Here is an 18,654-nt window from a genome sequence, read left to right on the forward strand (position 1 = left end):
TTTTGTTTCATGGAAAATAACAACATGCAGGGTTTCGAAAGACATGATGAGGTTGAGTAAAACTATAAAGGGGTTTAAAGGGATAGTCATCCCATGATTTACTCACCCCCAAGCCATCCTAGGTGTATATGACTATCTTCTTTCTGATGAACACAATCGGAGATATATTTAAAAATGTCCTTGCTACTACAAGCTTTGTAATTGTTGTAAAGGGGGGCCACATTTTGAAGCCAGAAAGTACATCCATCCATCATAAAAGTAATCCAGTGGGGTTAATAAAGGCCTTCTGAAGTGAAGCGATGGGTTTTTGTAAGAAAAATTTCCACATTTAAAACTATTAACTATAATAACTAGCTTCCGTCAGATGACCGTATGCATCGATTTGTGGCGGAAGCGTAACCCTTGACCTGATGCATTACGTAATTACGAATGCGGAAGCGCAGTGGATAGAGCAAAACGAAACACCGGTCATGAATTAGAAGTCTAAAACGATACTTTTTAAAAAGAAATGTCTTAGGATTTTGATATAAAAGAAGAGGAGCTTGAGTTTGTTGCCCAGCCATTATAAAGCTTGGAAGAGCCAGGATATTTTTAAAATAACTCAGACTGTGTTTGTCTGAAAGAAGATAGTCATGTACACCTAGGATGGCTTGAGGGTGAGTAAATCATGGGTCATTTTTGGGTGAACTATCCCTTTAAATCTAACTAGTTTATACTTACAGATTTAAAAACATAAGGTTTCTTCCCCCCCCTCTTTTTCCCCCATCAATGTCATCCTTTTGCTCAGGTCTGATGGATCTGCTGGTTTAAACAGCTTCTTAATTGGCGTGACAACATCTCATAAAGGTCATGTGCTTCCTGAGCTGCCATTCAAGCTCTCAGTGTGAATCAGACTTAGAGAGCATGTCAATGTCCAGACTCTTCCTGCAATTAAAGTCAAGCACATGCGCCTCTCTGAATTACTGCCTGCTCTGTGTGACTGGATGTGAGCGTCTGTTTGTTGTATGGAGCTGACGTCCCGTTTATGAAGTGGTCGTATGCCGCTCACTGAGGTCACGGTGGTCAGAGGTCACGTCTCCTCCTTGCTCAAAATATAAGACGCTCTTTATGAGGAGTGCAGCGTGGGAGGGCCGATGCGTTTGTTGAGTTTGGGATTTAACTAGATTTGATGTTACGGCCCACCCAAGAATGTGTTAGTGGAGATTGTTCTGCTTTATTTTGCACAAAATGATTGAATCTTAGAAGATCCTTTTTGTGTGAATTTAAAATATGCATCTAACTGTACACGTGTGCTCAGGGTTACCCACAATTCACGAGGTATGTCTAAGAAAAGTGCTTATGATCTAATAACTAATATGATTGATAATATTATGAATCTATACAGTTTTGTCTATTTTTAAACAAAATGACTCTTCCCAACTAAGTGGAATTGTGTGCTTCAAAAGAAATCTGTACAAGTGACTCTTATGAACCATCTTTGTGAATCTGTTGATTCACATGAATCATGAATCTTTTTGGTGAATCAAAGCACACCACATCTCAATGAGTTAAAACTTTCCCCAACACTGGCCTTGACTATATATATGAGATAAAAAATACTAAACAAATAATGAATAATGTGGGAACCTGTTTCACTGATTTTTATAGAGACAAAACTCAGTGACAGAACTGCACTGGTTGTGCTGTACATTTTTGTTTCACTAAAACGAATCTGCTCATAAAAGTCATTTGTTCTGGAATTAGAATCATACAATCATACTGTATGTTTTGATTCACTAAAATAAACCGTTTCTTAGGAGTCATTAGTTAGGGAATCGGACTACACTGGTCCCACTGCATGTTTTTGATTCACTAAAAAGAATCAGCTCATAAGAGTCATTTGTTTGGGAATTAGACTTGTACATTCACACTGTACGTTTTTGTTTAACTAAAAAGAACCGTTTCATAAGAGTCATTAGTTTGGGAATCAGACTACACTAGTCCCACTGCATTTTTTTGATTCACTAAAAAGAATCCGCTCATAAGAGTCATTTGTTCGGGCTTTCTTTTCACATTGTAGATTCAAAAGTCAAAGAAACCTAAAGGTGAACACAGTAGGAACATGAAGAACAGACCCAGAGGTGACAAAAGACGTGTTTGTGAGGTCCGAGACAGCTGCTTCTGAATCCCGCTCAAGTTCTGTCTGTGTTGGACAGTGAAGCGTGAACTCACACATCATCTCTGTGCTTGGCTGAGATATTGTTCTTTCATGAGCAGAAGTGAAGACTGCAGGCTGTGTTTTTGGGCCGTGTTCCTACTGTCACACTCTGAGCCCCTCTAGCTTTACCACTTTATGAGGCCTGTGTTTGCACTTCCACAAAATGTGTGCGTGTGTTCTCCAAGTCACCCGCAGTGCAAAAATGCGTGTCCTCCGGCTTCTTGTTGTAATTCAAGGTAGTCAGTGCCGTTGAGTTCACATCCTCTTGCCCCTCACAGCATTTCTTTTGTCTATTAATTTTTCACTACAAGACTAGAACGATTGTTAATGAACTAGCCATGCAAAAAAACTGCATAAGGTCACATTGTACACTAGCAAAGAACGGCCTGTTCGTGTAACAACTGATAAAAATGGAACACACAGTGTTTTGGAGGTTTATTTAATAAATATACTGCAATATTATGTAAATTTAATGGGAACACCATACAACAAGGGTCAGTTTGTTAACATTAGTTAATGCATTGACCCTCAAATATGTCTTTATAGTTGTTTATGCATAATGCTTAAATATCTTAAAATAAGTTTAAAGACCCCCTGTGGTGAAAATCAATTTTGTAATCTAACCACATGTCTATGTGGTGTTTTAAATATGCGTTAAAGAGGACCAATAATGCCCCTTTTACAAGATGTGATATAAGTCTCTGGTGTCCCCAGAATGTGTCTGTGAAGTTTCAGCTCAAAATACCCCACAGATCATTTATTATAGCTTGTCAAATTTGCCCCTATTTGGGTGTGAGCAAAAACACGCCGTTTTTTGTGTGTGTCCCTTTAAATGCAAATGAGCTGCTGCTCCTGGACGCTTTCCAGAAGAGGGCGGAGCTTTAACAGCTCATGCTTCGTTTGCTCAACAACAACAAAGCTGGAGAATCTCACGCACCCAAAATGAGGATTGTCAGTAACGTTGTTCATCCTTACATTGTTTAAACCGGAGTCGGACACTGATGGAGAGACTCAGGAAGAAGTTACAACTTTTAGAATACAACTGGACGTTTCTGAATGGTTAGTGGATAAATGTATGTAGTTGCTGTGGAGTTGATTCAGCTCATCAACTAGCATGTGCTGTCATGTTAATCTTTTGTGAGGGGATTCTGACTAAATCAAACACCTCTGATTGGCCATTGTGTTCAAGAGATCAACATACATGTCTGTGATTGGCTACATTGCTCATCGCTGCAAAAACATGTGAAAAATAGAAATATGTTACATTCTTCAGAGCTTAAACACAAATACGTCAATATGATATTATTACAGAATCAACTAAGGTAGAACCAGGCCTGCTTGTATAATTCGCTCTACCTCTTATTTTTCTGAATCAGGTCCTGGTTCATACATATATGCCTGAATTAAACCAGTATTTCCGCTTGCCATTGTGCAGCGTTTACTACAGTTAAGCGAGTGGATCAGGTATTCTGAGATTGTGCGAGTGAGTGGAGGCGGGGACTAATTTGCATATTCATGGGTCAGCATATACTAAATAAAGCAAGGGTGTAGAGTTACTGTACATTCAAGCTATTGTAAGGCATGAAATTATTTTCACAAACAAAAAATGATTTTGATAATCAAAGATGCATTTTAAGGGATCAAATTATTGACGGCAGGGGGACTTTTTTTAATTAAAGGGGTCATGAATTGAGAAATCAAATTTTCCTTGAGCTTTTTACTTATAACAGGTCATCATACTACAAGAATGTCCTGTAAGTTTTAGAACTGAAAACTTCATTGTTAGTCCAAAAACTGCTTTTATTGAAACCAAGCCCAGATTATGACTCGTTGTGGAATGTGCCTCTTTATTACATCATAGAGAGATGAAAGACGCCTCTGCAGAAACACAGTAGCTGCATTAAATTTTCAGAGAGCCTGAAATAAAAAAAAAACGATGCTGTGCCTTCTATATTGGATCCGACAGGAACAGCGCGACACACTTATGTGAGTTTTTACTTTTAACAGTAAAAGTTATCTTTGTTACAGATCGTTTCATATGTACGGATTATGTGTCTTACCAAAATCACCAGTGACCAGTGATTTCCGATATGTAATGATTCATGTAGGCCTACAGTCAGATGTTTTTGCCTCAAAATCATTTATTGCCAGTAAATCAAACCAGTGACTAAATGGTCAACTTCTTGTTTCTCTTAGTAGGATGAAAATAATCTGTTATTTAAACTGTGATTAAATTATATATAGAAAGCGATCAAAGAACGCTCCCTTTACAATCGCTGGAGCTGTCAATCAAACAGCGCGAGTGTTCTGGACTCTTGCCAAAATTCCCGTTAGAATCAACGAATCTCTTATTTTCATTGTGTTTGCACTGTTAGTTATGATGAAAGCATTCGTTAGTGTGCAGAAATCGAGTTACATTGACGAGATCACTGCATTCGTGTCAACTCAACATGTCTGTGATCGGCTACAATGTTCATCACTGCAACCTTTCATGCCACAATCTCAATATAATGCTATAATCAACACTTTTCACGATTAGTAAACCTTGAGAGCTGTAATAGTAAAAATGTGCTAAAAGTTTTCGAGAGTTCCGCATGTAATACTTAGCTATTTCCATACGCAAAGATGTCAGCCAATCACAGCAGTGGGCGTTTACGCTGAAGTCTCACAGCAGACACGCCCCTTAAATCAGAGCGTTCAAATCAGAGGGCTAAAATCAGGGTAGGAAAAATGCCTTTTGTTTCTAAATTATGACAATTATTGATGTAAAAATCATACTAACATTACAAGTGCACCCCAAGAAACATTATAAAATAATAAAATAATGCAGTTCATGACCCCTTTAACTGTAACAGAAGTAACAGAAATGTGGTTTTTATGGTTTTACTTTGTTAACTTTGTCCAGCATTGGACTACAGTAAAGTGGGTTTGTTGTTCTGGTGGTCTTTCACAGCCCTGAGGCGAAGGTAGTGATAATTAGCTTATGTTTAAATTTCTCGTCTGCCAAGAACACATTCCTCGCCCAAAACCGAAGAGGGCCAGAAGACGTGTGTGAATGTGGTGTGTGAATCTGTTCTCGGCACAGTCGGCTCTGTTGATGTAGGTCCAGGTCATTAGGTTGCGAGACGTTATAAACATTGACTAATGCGGTTGTGTCATTTGTTTTTGGTTCAACTTCATGAGCTCACGCTTGCTTCATCTCGCCTGGTGCTGATTTGCGTTTAAACCTGTGAGATAATGCTGATGCAGATGTGTGAAAAGTTAAGCTCTTGTATTTCCTTGCTTGTCTTTATTCTAGAGCACGTTCTGTTGGTTGATGGTGCATCTAAGGTTCTCCATTTTGGGCCAAACACATAACCAAATTGAGAACGAATGTCTGATAACAAAAACCAGGCTTGTAGAATGATCTGGCATTCCCACGATAGCATTAACACACTTCTACACACGCTGCGGTCCTCCAGGTGAGCTCTCATATGAGTCGGGTGTTGTGTTGGACAGTTGATGTTTTGGATTTCAGAGATGGACTACGCCTTGAGTTGGCAGCAGTGCTGAGCTTTATTACGTGTGGGCCGTTAATGGTTTTATTCCTTGAGTCATACTGCCTTTTCCAGCAGCGCTTCTCTGTATCCTGACAACAAACACTGCCAAATTGCTCTCAATGAATCCTTTATTATAGTGTGTGCCATGTGGAAGATGTTTGACAGGCATTAGTGATTGAGAGCAGCTGTGCAGCTAGCAGATCTGTTCTAGTCATCATTGACCCCGTTTATCCCTGGACTTAACGCCTATCTCAGGTGATCTGCTCTCACAGGTGGGCTTATCCTGAGGCGGTCAGACATGCATAAGGTCACAAAGAAATGCCTGTAACAAATGATAAAAATGAAAGTAACAATAACTGTACGAACAACACACTGTATTGAAACTACAGTACTGCAGTATATATTGTACATTTTATGCAATGACATTACATTAAGGTTCAATTTGTTAATTTGTTTGGTATCACTAACAATCAACAACAATTTCTTTTTAGCATTTATTTATCTATGTAATTAGTTTTAATTAGTTAAATTTGTTTTTATTTATTAATGTATTTGTTTGTTTTTTATTTAACATTTATATATTGAATAAATATGTATCAATTAATATTAATATTTACATGATCCATTAACATCCATCCATCCATGCAATAATTGTTATTTATGTATATAAATATTACTCATTATTTTATTTAATAATGTAACTCCCATTTGTTCATAATACTAATTATTTAACGTTTATATTTATTAAACATTACATTTATTTATTTATCAATTAATATTTATATTTATATATCCATTAACAATATTTATATATCATTAACATTTTCATGTATTTATTTAATAAATTAATTTAATTATTTATTTATGTATTTATTTAATAATGTTTATAGAACAAACATTTGTTCATTCGTAATACAGCAACTAATTATTTATTTAACATTTATATATTTAATAAATATATACACTTTAATTTAATTAATCAATTAATATTAATATTTACATATGCATTAACATTTACATGTATTTATTTACTACATTAATTTAATGTATTATGTTTATTATTATTGAATTTATTTAATAATGTTTATACAACATAAACATTTGTTCATTCATAATACATCAACTAATTATTTATTAAACATTATATATATTTAATAAATATATACACATTAATTTAATTAATTAATCAATTAATATTAATATTTACATATTCATTAACATTTACAGTCATTTATTTAATAAATTAATTTATGTTTATAATTATTTTTATTATTGAATTTATTTAATGTTTATACAACATAAACGTTTGTTCATTTATAATACTGAAACTAAATATTTATTTAACATTTAAATATTTAATAGATATATACACATTCATTTAATTAATTATTACATTTATATTTACATATAAATTAACATTTACAGTTATTTAATAAATATATAAATTATTTTAATTAATATTTATTGTTTATGTATATTATTACTAATTTAATTTATTCAATAATGTTAATTCACGTTTGTTCATAATATTACAGCAACTAATAATTTATACAAATTGAAATGTTTTAAATGTATTAGAATATTAAGAAACAAACAATAACCGATATTAGTAAGGTCTGTAAAAGTATTGTTTGTTGTTAGTTCATGATACCTAAGGAATTAACTAATGCTAACTTTATTGTAAAGTGTTACCAATTTGGTTATGTTTTCATTCAAAGTAAATTGTTAAAATATCAATAAATTCAAATGACATTTTCTGCAAGATGGACATCAACATGCACCTGAGACGGTGTTATTTTCAGGTGTACTGGGTCAATGATTTCTCCATTTGATGCATACGATTCTCGGCTAACACTCTTCATTCTCCCCAAATGTGGAAAGATTGTGGACATTTGGAAATTGTCCTGGCTGCTCTATTTGGATGCTCTTAATTTAGAGGTTCATTCTGGAAACCTTTGTCTACTAAGTGGACATCCCACCAGTCCCATCTCCAGCATTCAGCACCTCGTTTCTGTAGACTGCTGAGGTTTAAGCATTAGTATCAGCTTGTTTTCTGTCATTTCTTGATTCGTGTCCATTGTTCCATTAAATCCCCCTCCATCCTTCTCTTTCACTCTACTTACATTTGCGGTCCGTAATATCCACATGCCTCATGCAGAGCTCTCTGTTCACTACATTCTTCTGTCATTATTCTTTCATTTTCTGTATTTTTCTTCATCATTCCAGTCTTCCCAGTCCCCATCTTCTCTATCTCCAATGCTAGTGTCAGCATTCTTGTGGTACGTGGCCCCGGGGCCGGATTCAAGCCCTGTGAGAGGCCTATCCAGACGACTCATGCGCCGTTCAGATACTCAATAATCTATGTAGCAACCACAAGGCTATATACATGAAAGAAAATATGTCTTTATTTGAAAGATGTATCAATTTTGTTATCTTCAAAACTACTTGAACTGATGATGAACTGGCCTGTGTGGTTTTGCTGCAGGAAATATGATAAGACCAAAGACAATCTCCCCAATGACTTTCCACCAATTCCCTCCAACATAACCAGTCGTATGATCTTGTTGGTCTGTTTTCCTGCTACTGATACAACATCAGAGACATCAATGGACAAAATAAGATACCAAGCCTGTTAGCAGTGAATGTAACTTTCCACAAATGGTGTATGTATTGTATCTATTTTTATGTCCTTTGTTATGTGAAATTACTCACCGATCTATACATATCATATTTATAAGGTGTGTCCACAGTGTGTGTAAACAACCAGCGTATAATGGTAAAAATCCTCCCACTTTTTATAATCCCCATAAATCATAAATAGTCTCTCTAAACGCGTGTTTCCAGATTTCCCCCTACTCTTACGTAAGAGTAGGGAAGCCCCGCCCACAGCTGGCGACGATCTGCCCTGTTAGCCTAGATCCCGCCCTGAGTGAGCCGAAGCAGTCCACCATTTGTTTACTCGCTGTAGCAGCTGGAGATATACAATGTCTGCGCCAAAAAACATTACAAATTTTCTGTTATTGGATGTACTAACAAACATAAGTCTCCACTATCCACTAACCATTCAGAAACATCCAGTTTCATTCTAAAAGTTGTAACTTCTTCCTGAGTCTCTCCATCAGTGTCCGACTCCGGTTTGAACAATGTAAGGCTGAACACCGTTACTGACATTCGTCATTTTGGGTGCGTGAGATTCTCCAGCTTTGTTGTTGTTGAGCAACCGAAGTGTGAGCTGTTAAAGCTCCACTCACTTTTGGAAAGCAGGCCAGAAGCAGAAGCTCATTTGCATTTAAAGGGACACACACAAAAACGGTATATTTTTGCTCACACCTAAATAGGGGCAAATTTGACAAGCTATAATAAACGATCTGTGGGGTATTTTAAGCTGAAACTTCACAGACACATTCTGGGGACACCAGAGACTTGTATCACATCTTGTGAAAAGGGGCATAAATACTTGCTACTACCAATCAGCTGTGCCCTGTAGGGAATGATGTGATTGCAAGCAGATTGAGTTAAGGACCTATCAGCCTGCGCCATCTAGAGTTTCATGACAGAACTTTGTATGTATGCCTATGCAGATGTGTTTGTTATTCAGTTAGTCTCTCAGCCTCAGACGTCACGCCCACAGACCGTTGGCTGAACGACTGATGCATATGGCACATAAAATTGGAAACAATTCAGGAGTTGTAAAGTCGTTATCGGATTGACGTTTGTGTCGCATTCTTTAACGGTCCGCTTAGAAACAAAGCCGTCCTGATGACAAACCCCCTCATGGAAGAAGAAAGCCATCGTGTTTACAACTGTATAGAATTATGTGAAGAATGTGAAGCTCGCATCATATACACTTTAAAATACTTCCAAGTGTTTTACACGCTGGTCTGTTATTGTTGGGACATTGCCGTTACATTTTCACGCTCCTAAACGCGACGCTGAATAAAACAAACTGAGATTGGTTGCTTTACATGTCAGTCAGATGTCCTTTTTGGCCAATAAAAGCTGCTATGGAGTACCTTCTGCTGTCATTCTGAAAGTCTACGTGAGACTATCATGCAGATAACTAACTGTAAGCAAGTAAACGAGTTCTTCAATTTGATTATTTCTTCTAGTCCAAGATTCAGTTTGCTTTATTTGTATAATGTGGCTCAAATGTTCAGTCTGTTCAGCAGCAGGTTATACTGTTGGTGCCACTCGCTTAGCAGATGAAACATTCGAAAATATGCCTTTCTTAAAAGTTTTCAGTATGATATGATAATATGATTTGATATCAAATGGACTGGATTAAGGATGCATAATATATCACTTATTGGCCACTATCTTATAGGCCCATTTTTTTCATTAGTATATCTGATATATAATTGCATATATGATTTTTAATTTGACCCTTAATGAACTCCTCAAGGGCAACAGTGCATATGCCGGCATAAGCATTGCATATATAATAATTATAGAGCTGTGTCTCTCTGTGTGTTAACTGGTTCGATCCCTCCTTAATTATTATAATAACTTATATTTCTAATTTAAAAGTATAATTTTTCTTTAGCAGAATGCAAAAGTAACTGTACTGTACTACATAAATTCATACTGTACAAGCATTCATTTGTAGCATACAGAATTGTATATTAAATATGGCCAAACCCCTTAGACATAAAATATTTAACATTTCAATAATTTAACAACACATTCACATCTATCACTACTACTATTATTATTAATAAATGAACACATAGCGCATCAGACTATACAGTTATTTATCTAAATTGCAGTTTTGATTTGATAATCACACTAAGCGTTATTGTGCAACCTGTATTTATTTATTTTTATTTTATGTTCGATATTATTAGCTTTTCAACCACCTGTAGTTCCCTCACAAACCCAGTTTGGGGAACCCTGGTCTACATGATAAGGTTCATACTCTGGTTTCTGCCTGTAGGCATGTAACATGTAAAAGTAGGGTTTTAATGGCAAGAATGAGGCATAAACCAGGAAAAAAATGTGAGGGGGCACCTCTTTTCCTCTTCGACACACAACCCATGTCATCAGCCTAGAACTGAGTACGGCAAGACCACCAAAAAAAAAAAAAAACAAGGAGCAGAACAATATTTACTCAGCAGTAATTTTCTGTGGAATTTTTTGGAAGATAATTTGAAAAAGTCAGCTCGGGTGTCTACAATAGGCCCTTTGAGCAGCTCAGTTTGAGTCTGGCTTTGGAGTGCAGCCAGAGGACCAGCTCTCTTAAAATCACAGAATAAAGGAGGCCTTTTATTGAAAAGCAGGAAAGCAGACGCACACACGTTCAGCTACCCACCGCACACAGACACGCCTGTTTCTCCTGTGACTGACGTGTGCTTGTACGTTTCGCGGTCAAATTTGCCTCAATCTGATGCCTTATTGTTCTCTCAGTTTGAGTTAATAGGCAGTGCTGTGTGAGAGTTTCTGTTGTTTTTAATTGTTTGACATGATCGCAACCATTACAAATGGGAATGCTATTAGTGCTGGACAGCGGTGGGCTGTTTTATGTGTTTGTGTTGTTAAATGGGTTTAATATACAACAGATTGCAGCTGGATGGTTGTAGATAAGCAGACTTTGTTTGGAAGTAGTGCGAGCGTTTGTTGCAAACCCTTCCAAATGTACCTGTAAAGCAGGTGGGTGGTCAGTCTAAAGGATGTGTGTAATAACAAACAATCCTCATTATTTCAGCCAGTGACGTACATGGAGGTGAACCGGACACGTATTAGATTTGGCAATTGTTTGTTTTTAATAAAAATCCCCTGTTTACCTCAAGCTTTGTCCATAAAGGGAAAATATATTACCTTTCCCTGGCACTCAAATCCTAAAATTCCTCATAAAAGTTTGCTTTGGGTGGTGCGTTTGCAGATGGCGTTGAGGATGCTAGCACTCCCTCTCAGTGTGCGCATTTATTTTCGTCTATTAAATCTTATTACCGAACACACTAAACAAAGACATACGTTCAACGTCAGTAAACCTAATTGACTCTGCTGCTAATCAGACCAGCTAGCTTGAGCGAGAAACAGAAGAATAAAAAAAGTTTTCATTTTTTTATTTATTTATTTTTCGTTTGCAGCTTTTTGAAAATACCATCATACATATACACACATCTCCATATAGACAAAAGAAAAGTATAAAAAAAGAGCTTCCCAAATTAAACAGGGAAAATTAGAGGCAGATCTTATCAAAAATATTCACAAATATTTTCAATACTTCATACTGTTGAGATTTTTTCCAGTTTGGATATTCCAACAACAACAACAACAATAAAAAAAAATGTTTTCAATTACAAACCCTTCTTCTTTTAAGCAGAAGGTTGCACAATTTTATTTTTACATTTTTATTTTATTTAATTTTTTTTGGAAACATCATTTGACAGGTTGTAGAACAAGTGCTAAAATAGTAACACATTTCCTCACAGAGGTAAATCAGCACATCTCCTCACTGTCTCAGTTTGGCATTTTTGCAGTAAACTTTACCTTTAAGAATCCACAGTATCTGTGGCTTAAATTTCAGACTGATCACTGACGGCATGATTCTCAGTTATTTTTAGGTTGTTTTATGCTTTTTCATTGTGTCTTGCACATCAACGGTAAGCTCTAGAAAGTTGGCAGATGGAGTGTGTGTTTTTAGACTGGTTTAGCTAATGCTTCGAGCTAGCCAAACATACAATTTAGTGTTTTTGAACATATAAATCTGTCTTAAGGCAAGATGGCGATGACTGCAAGAGAAAACTCTCTGCCAAATAATGTAAATAGTGCAAAGGCTAATTTTGCAAACTGACACAGAATTAAGTCTTGAACAGTGATCTAGGTAACAGACCCTTTTTGAATATAAATAAATATTTTAAAATATACCACCAATTTGTAGCTTCCAATCATATATTGCAAGACTAACTTGTTTTACAAGGGAACATCTGCTTTTCAATCAGCCATTTCCATTTAACTTTAGTTTTGTCTCTATTTCTAGGGGGGAATGGGGGATAGGGGCTAAAATATAGAGGAGCGATTTAGTTTCAAGTCTGGATAGACTTTTAACTGCTTAGACTGTCTGACATATTTCTAAACTAAAGCCTTTGATTCACTTGGTGGTAACAAGTAAATTTTAATCTTCAAAGTTTATAATCTGGTGTTTTGTCTGCTTTTTAAGTCACAAGACATGGGGGAAGAGCAGCCGCCTGGTAACAGTCACATATTTGTACAAAAACATTTACAAAAAAAAAGGTACAGATATAAAACAAAGAAACAACGTCTATCAGTTAGACAAAGCATCATAAGAGTCAGCCTTGTTACTGAAGATGTCTATATATTCAGTATCTTCAATTGCCCACTCGAATGTAGGGCTTACGGGTTCACAGTTAGTGCAGCTCCTAAGAGTTGCACACAGGTGCTACACATCAATATTCCACCTACATTTCTTCAGTCAGCCTTATATCCTTTTTTACAATTGGCAGCCATATTAAAATTTTAAAAGATCCTTGGTTGAAAGATTTGGCATGTAGAGTCTTTCCATTTTTCAGATGATAAAAGGCACTTAGAAGGATGTCATTTGACAGAAATGTCCTTACAGGATTGCACCAGGATTGCCACTGTCTCTTTACAAAGAAGCTGGTGACTGGTCATACTGTCCTTGGTGGTACACTGTAAAGCAGTTTCATTGCAATTATCAGAAATACAAGGGTTTCAAACTGTTCATGTTGTTGTTCGCAGTACAGTGATCTTGCATGAGGGGCACCTCAAAGTCCAAACCACCATTCTGCAATGTCGACGGACAAGAGATAATCTCCTGCTTTTGGGGTAGTGCCCCATTGTCCAAACCCTCCAGCTCCAGCTGTGACGGATCATATTCTAAGTCTGGGTGTCCCTTTGATTTATTTTTGTGCATGTAGCAAGCTACCCCAACAGCCACAGCAATTAGGACTAGCAGAAGAAGGATGGCGACTGCAGGGATGAGCATCGTAGTGAGCTTTGGGCTCTCCAGTGGTGCTCCAGTGGGAGTTATCTGCTGACTGACCGTCTGGGCCTCTGTGCATACACGATCCACACCCCCAGGTTCGCCCAACGGACTGGCACATACAGAATATGTAGAGTTTGGCTGAAGTCCACGCAGAGTGTACTCCGGGTAGGAGGGTGGAACGTTGAGGTGCTTGGGACGTTTATCCGGTCCAGAAAGGTTCTTGTAAGTTAACTTTACGCCACGGATGTGTGGCCGCATATCGATGTACCGGTGAAGGTCTAAAAGTATAGAGGAGCTAGTTACAAATGTTGCCATTATTTCAGGTTCCATAGTGCCAATTATTGTAGGGAAGTCATTGGGCGGTGGGTTTTCCTCCTCTTGGCAGAATGTCCCTGATGTTCCCGGTAGACAAATACACTCAAAGTGTCCTTCGTTGTCCAGCCAACATGTTCCTCCATTTAGGCAGAAATTGGTTGGGCAGAAGGTTGATCTTAGGTCTGGGTCAATACTAGTACTAGGGGTGGGAGGCGGAGGGTCATTGTCGGTTTCCGTGGAGGGGTTATCACTAGGTTTGGCAGGGAGAACTGCATGTGTTGTACTTGGTAAACTGGTAACCGGAGCTGGCGGTACTGCAGTGCTCTTTACTGTCCGAGTCGTAACAGTTGTGGTAATCGGACATCCGAATTCTCTGTGCCCTAGTCTCTCCAGAACCTTCCCGGAGTTAAAAGGAGGAAAGTGGCAGCGTGTCTCTTCCGTCCTACCCAACTGAATTTTCTTGTTTCGCAGCCAACTAGGAAACCAAGCCAGATTGCAAAGGCAGTTGAAAGGGTTTTCTGCAACAGACAGTCTTTCTAGGTGTGGAAAGAGCTGGGATAAGGTGTCAGGCAACCCTTGCAAGCTTAGATTGCTGATATCCAGCTCCTGAAGCTCTGACAGTTTCTCAAAGTCTTCCCACTTCACAGGTCCAATGGGATTCCCAGCCAAACTGAGAACAACTAAGCCCCTTGCTTCCCGCAACACTCCTGGAAAGGTTGTTAACTGATTGTTGGAGATGTCAAGCTCATGGAGGTTCTTGAAGCTTCCTAGAAGCTCCTCGTTCAGACTGCTAAGCCCCAGCCCACCCAGTTTCAGTGATTCCAACTTGGGCGTCTGGAGGTCGTTGGGCCCTGGTGAGGGGATGTTGTTAAACCGTAAGTCTAGCAGAAGCAGATGGGGCAGTTTCAGAGCAGGCATTATTGTCAGTTTGTTTCCTTGCAGCTTGAGCTCCAGTAGCTGTTGTAGTCCATCAAAAGCAGCAGGATGTATGCTCTCTATGAGGTTGCTGTAGAGATATAGCCTCTCCAGAAGTTCCAGTCCAGCAAAGCTGTCCTTGGATATGTGAACAATCTGGTTAGCCGACAGGTCCAGGTTGTGTAGAGAGAATAAGGGTTCAAACACGTGATCTGGCAGTTCGGTCAATTTGTTCTGACTTAGATCTAACATCTCCAGGCTATTCAAATCAGCAAAATCATCTTGGGAAAGGGACTCAATGCCGTTCTTGAACACATAGAGATTCTTAGCCATCGTAGGAACTTTGCTGGGCATTTTAGTGTCTTTGCGGCTAAAGCAGAATATGGAGTCTTGGGCTGGGCAGCTACAGTCCTTCGGACAAGTGTTGGCCAATGCCAGGGATGACAAGAGTTGATAGAAGAGGAGGGGCAGCAGTAGAGGGAGGAAGAGCTTCATGTTGCTGCCTTGACATTCACCCCTTCAAGCCTGCAATGCAACAAAAAAACAAGTAAACATTTGCTCATTTAACTTCACATTGTATTTTTTGACTTTTAAACATATTTAAACATACACCAGTCTTGACACTTAAATTTTGTCAAAGTTTAGAAATGGCATAAATCAACAACTACTGAAGCATTAAAGTAATTTGCAAAGAGCTGAGTTGATTGATAAAGTTACTCTTTTGTTTTTTTATTTCCTCTCAGCAACTCTAAGGAATGCTGCAGTACATGCTGTGGCTTTTGTTTCTCTGCTTTCCCAAATCTATGAGGTCAGTCTTTTTATGTGGCCGAGTAAAAGGGTTGCTTTAGACCAAGTGCTTTCAAAGGGTGATCAAAGGCAAGATCTCTTGACATAGTTGTACTCAAACAATAGGTAGTGGTAGTGATGTACATGCCTACTGGAACCTCATACTGGACTTCAGGGTGATGTTGACCTTATTTTTCTTTGTTTATCAAAACGAAACATTTTGTATCTTATGAAGTAATCTTTTAGGAATGGTTGAACGTTATATAATAAGTGCCCTAATGAACATCCTGTCTATTGCCTATCCTGCTTTGTGCACCATTCCACCCATAAATCACCTAATTGCAACTGTTTGATGAACATTTAGTTCCATCATAGTTTACAGAACACATACTAAATCATTGTTGCACAGTAGCTCACAAGACTTTTAATTGCCTCTATTGGGAGTGATTTGTACACTTTGTGTCTTTCTACAAACATTCAGTCATTTCATATTCATTCATTTTATATTTAGATCAAGAGATTCACTGGTACACACCAATCCCTCAAACAATCAAGCCCAAATTTTTTGGACCTGAAGACTTGACCTTGAACACCAGACACAGAGCTCATCAGATGAGCTCAGACACCTTTAGGGAGGAACGTGAGAGTCAGGGAGGAGAGCGAGAAAAAGAAAGATAAAGGGATATGAAGCTGGGAGACTGAAGTGAGCTGGGGAAACAGTTTATCATGTCCTATGAGATCAGTTGCTGCAGAATCTGGCCTTCAAAGTAGGGGTGGAGACATTTCGTTCTCCCTTACGGTTTTCCTCCTTCTGTTTCTCTCCTGGACAGTGTGGGGGGTTTTTGTTAGAAGTTCATGCTGAGGTGAAATTCTCTCACTCAGTTTTATTGGACAGTACAGAGAGATAGTAGGATCATTATGTTCCCTCCTGCTGCATTATTGAAGCATCACTCTCAATGCCCTGCTGGTGATCTCTGCACTCTTCTGCAGTTATTTAGGAAACATCTCAGAATCTAGTTAGCTTTTTTTTTTTGGACATATTTTATTCTGTGCAGGCTGATAGAAAATTGTTAGTCTTGTTGTGAGGTCAATGAACGTTTCTAAAGATCTTAGTAATAACATCTGGATATTTTTTGATTATATTTTAAGGTGCATTCTTGCTGACAGTGCATGGAAGTCATGCATTATTTTTAATGAATTTAGTTTTAGTTAAAACAACCGTGGTTTTGCTGTATGATTTTGATACATATCATAGATATACAGTGCTTCTATGAAGTATCTTTATGTAAACTTTGTAGCCTGACACACCTCACAATACCAGTTTGTATGTGTTAAGGAAACTGTAATCACACCGTCAGCAACACATTTGATTTCCTATAAGTAAATCCGGGACAGCCATCCTGAGAGAAAGAGAGAGATGATTTGCCATGTATTTTGCCATTTTCTTCCCTCTATGTCTAAAAAGCAGTGGAGCGGGTTTAGACATTCTTGTTGCTCTGTCTCATTGACTTGCTGACTGTGATGCAAGCATCTGTCTTTAGACAGTGGGTTTAGCTGACGCTCTGTGCAAATAAAGCAGGAAAAAAAGCTTGGGACTGCTGCCAAGCACACGCATATTTTTCTGAAACTAATCCTCTGCTTATTACGTGTGCGCTGTTTGGTCTGTCTGCCTATTTTTCCTGTTTAATGAAACTTTTTCTCGGCACAAAAGCAAAAAAAAATGTCAGTACATGGAAAAGATCACACATGGTTCAAAAGGGCATGAAAGACAGTGCTTTGTTATGTTCGGGCACTGATATTGATCCACTAGTATTGGCTTTGAACTTTCTGACATGTTTTGACGCCGTATTCCTGTTGTTCTAGTAATGAGCTCTAGCTGTGATCTATCTTGTTGGAATGGCGTTGATCAACAAGGGTGGGTGAAAGAGTAAAACGTGCACCGTTTCCCTTCACCAAAAAGCTCTCGCTGGTCTCCATTCAGTGATGCATAAAGCTTTACGGTCCATGAGACCTGATTAGTTGTTTTACTAGAGGCAGTGATGGAAAAAAAACACATAGACCTTCCAGATAACCTGATAACAGGTGGAGAACAGTGGTTTGTGGGCAGTTAATCATGAGGGGGTCATAGGTCGCCGCCGTCCCATGGTGTTTGGCTCTCAGAGTACCGTGGGAATGTTGTGAATTGAACTTGAGTGATATTAGAGGTGGACCAAATAAATGCATAGAGCAGAAGTATTTTTTAGAGCTGTTATTGCTGATTTTTAGGGTTTTTGAGTAAAATATTAAACTTTGCCTTGTAACCTGTTCTGCATTGTTACAGATATGAATACTACCTCAAATCAGAACACTGTAAAACTCAATAAGTTCCGAATACTCAAAACATTTAAGTAAACTAACTCATTTTTTTAAGTTAGTAGAACTTTTGACAATTGGGGCGGAGCTGAGAGCTGTGGAAGCGGAGCATAAAAATCTGCTGCAACTCAATCATATTAAGTTCAGCTTACTACAATGAAATTTTGAGTTCACACAACTTTTTTCTATTAAGTACAATGAACTTTCATTATTATTTGAGTGAAATAAACTCATTTCATTTCATTAATTTCACTACTCATTTTCACAGTGAATGAGAAGAGATTCTATATCCTGTAGACTTAAAAGGGCATATAAAGAAGTCTGAAGATTGAAGCACTACTAAAAGATTAAAGGCTGAGAATGTAAGCGATGAAAATAAGGCGTAAACCAGAGAAAGACGCAAAGATAAGCCAGCCGAACATCAGGGTGGAGTTTTTAAACATGAAGGGAAAGTGGATACAAGATACAAGAAAGAAAAACAGAGAATGAGGAAAGAAAGAGGCTTTCTGTGATAGATTTGCAGTCAGAGGGCAAAGTCCACTTCCGTCCCTCAGCCAGCACAAAGCATCCAGACTGTGGCGTAG

General features: G+C 38.0%; 2 protein-coding genes across 5 annotated transcripts in view; one reads left to right on the top strand and one right to left on the bottom strand.

The window, feature by feature from the left end:
* coro7 (coronin 7) overlaps positions 1-18,654 on the top strand; it is a 165,756-nt gene that overhangs the window by 83,075 nt on the left and 64,027 nt on the right. The window lies entirely within an intron of this gene.
* Positions 11,784-18,654, bottom strand: part of vasnb (vasorin b) — a 28,373-nt gene continuing 21,502 nt past the window's right edge. For all 3 annotated transcript variants that reach the window (XM_051889641.1, XM_051889640.1, XM_051889642.1), the window contains one exon: positions 11,784-15,457. In XM_051889641.1, coding sequence (XP_051745601.1) covers positions 13,412-15,427 — 2,016 coding nt within the window. In that variant the 5' untranslated portion in view covers positions 15,428-15,457 and the 3' untranslated portion in view covers positions 11,784-13,411. The remainder of the gene's footprint in view (positions 15,458-18,654) is intronic.

This window comes from Ctenopharyngodon idella, chromosome 3 (assembly GCF_019924925.1).
Source record: "Ctenopharyngodon idella isolate HZGC_01 chromosome 3, HZGC01, whole genome shotgun sequence".
Lineage (NCBI taxonomy): Eukaryota > Metazoa > Chordata > Actinopteri > Cypriniformes > Xenocyprididae > Ctenopharyngodon > Ctenopharyngodon idella.